The following is a 6,531-nucleotide window of genomic DNA, read 5'->3' as shown; positions in this document are numbered from 1 at the left end:
GCAACAATATCACAGTGATTCAAGAGGCTGGGAATGATATCACTGATTCAACAGAGATCAAAAATAAGTTTGTCGAGTATTTCAAGGCTGCTTACTCTAATAATACTCCTATTAGTAGTGATCCAAAGGCAAAGTATATCAGGAATAACCTTAATGCAGAGGAAGTTTTGATGTTGGAAAAGGTTATTATAAGGGAGGAAGTTAAAAATATAGTTTTTTCTATGGGACCAGATAGAGCCCCTGGACCTGATGGCTTTTTTTGCTAGATTCTTTCAACAGTATTGGAGCATTGTGGGTGAAGAATTTACTGATGCTGTCATTTAATTCTTTGTCAACACAGAGATGGGGAGGGGGATTAATAGCACATTCATTTCTCTTATTCAAAAGAAGAAAGATGTATTAAAGGTAAGTGATTTTAGGCCTATTGTTCTGTGTAACACCTTTTATAAGGTTATTGCTAAGATTTTAGCAAACAGACTTGCTAAAGTGCTGATAAGAATTGTGGGGAAAGAACAAATAGCATTTATACAAGGAAAGAAAATACAAGACAACATCATTATGGCACATGAATTATTGAAGGGCTTAGGATCAAAACATGCTAAACCTACAGCTAGTAGCATGGAAAATTGATCTAAGGAAAGCATATGATACAATTCAGTGGAATTTTCTTCTGCAGGTGATGAAACTGTTTGGATTTGGTAGTAAATGGATTGGATGGATTTATACTTATATTACTTTAGTGTGGTTTTCAATTATTGTTAATGGTTCTCCTCAAGGATATTTTCAACCTGAGAAGGGGTTAAGAAAAGGTTGTCCCCTCTCTCCCCTTCTTTTTACTTTAGTGACAGAATATTTTTCAGGAATGATGGAATTTAAAGTAAAGAGGGGTAAGGTGTGTCGTGCTAAGGCTGCAGTTAGGGCTGGGTTACCTATATAACTCACTAATTTTTTGCTGATGATTTTTTAATGGTGGTTAAAGCTAACATGGCTACTATTATTACTTTGAATAAATCTCTGGTTTTATTTGAAAAAACTTCAGGGTTAGCAGTTAGTAAAGAGAAATCAGAAGTGTTTTTCATAAGCTCAGTTAGAAAAACAGTCCACTATTCTCAGATCTCTTGGTTGTAAGGTGGGTAAATTGCCTTTTATTTATCTTAGTTTGCCTATTTTAGATAAGATGGTGAGGAGTAGGGATTGTTCTAGTTTGGTGGAGAAAATTATTTCCATTATCAGTTTCTGGCAGAGTAGAATTATGTAGAGCTGTGATTCTCCCTATGGTTCAGTATTGGACATCTGTGTATACTTTTCCAGTTATAACTATCAGCATAATTGAGAGGAAAATGAGAAATTTTATTTGGGGACATGTTGAGGATAGAAAGAAAATACATAGTCTTAGATGGAAAAAGCTAACTGCCCCTAAAGCTGAAGGGGGATTAGGGTTTACAAGACTTGTTGACATTGACAAGGCTTCAAAATGTAGCTTAGCCTGGGATTTTTTGTTGTCAAAAGACAGACTTTGGGTGGCATGGTTTCAACAGGTGCACTTAAAGAAGGCTTCTTTCTGGAACATTGTTCCTAAGGAGTCTTCTTCATCCATTTGGAAGAGTATTGTAGCAACTAGAGAGTTTATTAAATGCAATTGCAGGTACAGGATTGGTAATGGACAGAAGATCAAGGCATTTTTGGATCCATGGTGTGAAGGAAAGTGCATGAGTGATGTTTTTAATCATAGAATACTGGGAAGTCTTAGCAGGAACAAGAACATTACTTTGAATAAGTTTATGATTGATGCACAGTAGGATGGTGATATATTGAGGAATGCTACTCAGGAAGTTGTACAGATGTTCCATGAACATATCATTTATGGGGGAGAACATTAACTCAGATGGAAGACGATATTTAGCTTCAAGGAAGCTTGGAAGATTTGTAGAAGTTCTATTACAGAGGTGAGCTAGGCTGATCTTTGTTGGAGTGGGGGGTGGCCTAAGTGGTCTACACATTCAGTGTTTGTTTCACAGAATGCTATAACACGTCATTCTTTTTCTACAACACAGAGGGATTACATTGGTTTCTAGATGTGCTTTAGACGTGTGGAAACTTTGGATCATATGTTTTGCAGTTGTGATTATACTTGGCAAGTGTGGATGAAGATATCTGATATTTGTGGATGGAATTTACAAAACGTTGATGAGATCCAACATTTGGCTATGATTTTCACTCAAAGATTTCAAGGCAAAAGTAATAAATTGGTCAGGGTTTTTTTAACTGTTGTTTTATATTTTATTTGGAAAGAAAGAAATGAGAGACTGCACAATGATAAGTGTAGTGTTCCTGGGAAATTAGCTAAGTGTATCTTGTGGGAGGTTATAGTTTTATTGGGATTCAGCTTCAAGACATTTTGTAATCTTGGTTTTCTAGCTTATTCTGTTTTTCTTTTTTGCCTTTGGCTTTCTTTGGAAGGTATTTTTTTGTAAGTGAGGGTATGCCCTTTCTTTGACATTTGTACTATATTGTTGATATATATATATATATATATATATATATATATACTCCTTTATTCAAAAAAAAAAGTTTATAGAAGTTGGGCTATGTTGAAAAAACATTACTATATAGGTGATTTGCTAGTTCACAAATTTCACAACATTGGGGATTGATTTTGCTATTATTATTATTATAAAAGTGTGTGGGAAATATTGGGTTGAGGTATGAAAATAGGGATTAAAGAGTATTGTCAGTTGATAATTTTAAAGTACTTTTATGTAGTATTTCCCTTGATTATTGTGATGATATGAGAATAAGTTGATCGAATTGTTTTGGATGTTTGTGGGTATTATCTGTTGAAACCCTCACGAGACTTCACTCGTCTACTAGGGGTAACTTATGGGTTTAAAAGGCTTGTTGCATACGCTAAATGGAATCGTGATTACCACGAAAGCAGACTTTACATTTCTTTAGTTTTATTGCTATGAGACTAGCAATATGTAAGTTTGGAAATATGTCAGGCCCTGAATGTTATACATTTTAGCCCCTTAACTTGCATATTTTATTCTCTTAGTAGTAGTTTTATTTGTGATTTTATATTATTTTATTATTTTTATTTATTTTAGATCTATAATGAAAATTTGAATCAAGACTGTAATTTCAAACTTTAAAAGAAGATATTTCTTGGACCGAACTATAATGAAGGTCCGAGCCTAATTACACTTAGAAAAGAGTTAAAGAGAATCACAAGTAATAAAATGTATCCTCAATAATAAATCTCATCTTGAAGACTTCAAGTTCATGACCAGTACAAGAACTATATAAGTTTAGCATTGCATTTCTTAATCATCCCGCTAAATAATTGTAAATAACCAAACTATCAAACACCCATTATTGGGTTACAACATTGATGTCCAACCAATTCAACCTTTCTGTTACACCAAGCTTCAATCATATTACTTATTTCCTGAATCATTGGTCTCAGACTAAGGATCTTAGAGCCATTAAGAAACTTAATGCTCATCTTCTAAGGACAGGATTACTCTTCATCTCTCTTAACCTCCACACGAAACTCATATGCACATACACTACATGCCTTCACAGAAACAACCTTCAAATTCTCAAAAACTTCTCCCACTGCATCAACCCCAACAACCCATTACCATTCAATTCGATTATATCTGATTTTTATCGAAATGGGTATCCATTCCTCGCTCTCCATACCTTCTCTTTCATGCACATCAATGGTGTTCCTATAGACACCTACGCTTTGTGTAGCTCTTTAACAGCTTCATCTGGTTCTAGAAGTGTTGGATTTGGTAAACAATTACATGCCTATGTGGAGAAATCAGGTTGGTTGGCAAGTGTGTTTGTTGGCATTGCTTTGATTGATTTATATGCGAAGTCGATACTTATCAATGATGCATCAGAGATGTTCGATGAAATTCCTGTTAAGAATACTGTGTGCGCAAATGCACTTTTAGCAGGTTTTGCTGAAGCAAAGATGTGGGATGAGGGAATTGAAGTAGTACGGAAAATGCGGGTTTTGAACTTGAAATATGATCATTTTACATTGTCAGCAGTGTTACGTGCATGTGTGCAGGGCTATCTGCAATAGAATTTGGTAAGCAGGTACATGCAAATGTGATTCGTACGGTTTCTGATGTGGGAGCTGATGTGTCTCTGCAGAGTTCAATTTGGAACCTGGGCCTGAGCATTACAGTTGTTTGGTCGATTTGCTTTGTAGGGCTGGTGAGTTGGACAAGGCGTGGAAGCTGGTGAATGAGATGCGCAATATAAAGAATGGAAGTTGCAGTGTCACAATGTGGGGTGCTCTACTTAGTGCTTGTAATGACTGGGAATATTGATTTGGGTAAATTAGCTGCACGAAGGGCACTCGAGTTGGATCCTAAGATTGTTGGGATTTACGTCTTGTTATCAAATATGTATGCTAGGTTTGGCATGTGGAATGTGATAGGGCAGTTGAGGGAGTTGATGAAAGAAAGAGGTTTAAAGAAAGACACTGGATGCAGCTGGATAGAGTTCACAAGTCGACCTAAAGATATTCAAATTTAAGACAATGGTGCAGCTGGATGGAGTTGAAAACTTGAATTATTGGGAATTGTCTCGTAAGAAGAATAGCTTTTGTTTTTCCTTTTGGTTTAAAGAAAGACACTGGATGTAGGCATTACTTGTTCACCCTATTCTTAATGAATTTGCAGGCGCTTATTTACTGACTTGTGAGAATTTATTGCTTATTGTATAGCTGAAACTATGCCATCTAATGATCAATCTTGGTTCCCATTTCCTTTAACAGGTCAGACCGAATTCTTAATTTGTTTCGACACCATTTGACCTTCATGTAGCTCTAGTCATGACCAGGGATTAAATCTTATTATCTAATTGAAAAGTTGAAGTGCAGAGTGTAGGAAAGGAAGAAGATAAATGACTAAAGGATATATTGCTATAACAATTAAGTTTATGTGTGTCACTTTCAGGACTAAGCCAAGATTTTTGTAAGTACATGGACCTTAAACTAGAACTGAATGAGACTGCAACTCTTGCTTGTCACAGTTGCTCTAAAACATAAGAGTAGAAAATCATCTCTATTCTATAATAATAGATGTCACAGTGGTAGTTCACCTATGGGGTTTTAAGTGGACTGGTTTTGTACTTCACCGCTGCATATATTGTACTCCGGTAAAACACGATTGTTTCTGTCAAGACATAGGTAAATGATGGAAGTAGGATGGTCTCAGATGCCGAACATCATTATTAATTGGAATGTCATTTCAATGAAAAGAATTTTATTGAAAAAATAATATACTTACAATACAATCAATCAATCACATATAATAGGAATACAAATACAAAGTAATATGTTAACAATCAATCTTCTTCAAAAAACACAGTTTCTTTCTGGCAATTAAGTTGGCGGCATCTCATAGCGGCACAGGGGGCAGCAATTCCTCTTCTTCAACCATTGAAGAATGCATTCTACATGATACATGTGCAAACAGGGCAAACGAGCAACGTCCATCTCAAATTCGAATTTCTCCAAACATATGGCACACATGGGTATCTCTTCTGTGCAATTCATCGAACACGTAGAGGGTGGACACAAGTGCCGAAATCTCAGTTTTTCCAAGCCCTTAACATCAACCTCCTCCATTGACTGGTACGTCTCCACTAGAACACGAACTACAATCACCGGTACGGCACCACAGGTGGTACAAACTTGACATGCCGGCATAGTTCCACAAGCACGACACCCATCCGTGCCTAACGTCCGGCGAGCGAAAGACATGATGTCATCGACCATATGGTTGTTGCTGTCATCTATGGAGATATCCATGAGAGAGACCAAACGAGATATGTATTGACGCACTATGTCTTGCACATGATCCTCCGATGACATTAGGTGCAACGTCGACGCCGCGAAATATTCTTTGGTCTCGATCTGATACCCTCCTCCGCCAGCGTTGTAAATTCGTTCATCAACGCAAAATTTGATGAGAAGCAAATTAGGGCTCGATTTCTTGCCAAGTTTTGCAGCGTCTCGATCCACCTGCCATGCGAAATGGGTTTGGATTGACATGTTAATTCAACGATCTAGGGCTTAAATTTGCAGCAATTGGGGGTGATATATAGAAAGAGAGATATTAGGGTTTCAATTTGCAGCGATTGGGGGTTATATATAGAAAGAGGGGTATTAGGGTTTCAAGTTGCAGCGATTGGGGGTGATAGAGAGAGACCTGCGTTTGCTCTTGCTTGATCGTTCCTTGAAAATAAGATTCAGTAATCCAATAATAGTTGGAGCTGGGAAGACCAGTTTAAATTTCAAATGACGGATGACCACTTCTCCCCAACGGTTCCAAGATCACAGAAGGAAGAAAAGGAAAGAAGTTTCGTGACGCAACCTTTTTGTTCTGTGTGGTTCAGATAAAAAACTGGCCTTCGTTTATAGAATTTATAGTGAACTGAGAGGCCTCTTTTGCTTGATGTTATTGCAAACCATGAAAATGAATAATCAAAGAAAGGCCTTTGTTT

At 36.8% G+C, this 6,531-nt stretch overlaps 1 protein-coding gene and 1 pseudogene across 1 annotated transcript; one reads left to right on the top strand and one right to left on the bottom strand.

Moving 5' to 3' along the window:
* Positions 1–3,168: 3,168 nt before the first annotated feature.
* On the top strand, positions 3,169–4,745 carry LOC132298830 (pentatricopeptide repeat-containing protein At1g20230-like; annotated as a pseudogene).
* Positions 4,746–5,407: 662 nt separating this feature from the next.
* On the bottom strand, positions 5,408–6,079 carry LOC132301733 (uncharacterized). Its single transcript, XM_059798962.1, has one exon. The coding sequence runs from the start codon at positions 6,077–6,079 to the stop codon at positions 5,408–5,410; it is 672 nt and encodes a 223-aa protein (XP_059654945.1).
* Positions 6,080–6,531: the final 452 nt, after the last annotated feature.

This window comes from Cornus florida, unplaced genomic scaffold, assembly GCF_030987335.1.
Source record: "Cornus florida cultivar Cherokee Brave unplaced genomic scaffold, ASM3098733v1 CherokeeBrave_3.0.0_Hap2_Chr03, whole genome shotgun sequence".
NCBI classification, from domain to species: domain Eukaryota; kingdom Viridiplantae; phylum Streptophyta; class Magnoliopsida; order Cornales; family Cornaceae; genus Cornus; species Cornus florida.
The sequence above is the reverse complement of the archived record's forward strand: the minus strand, read 5'-3'. Positions and strand labels throughout refer to the sequence as shown.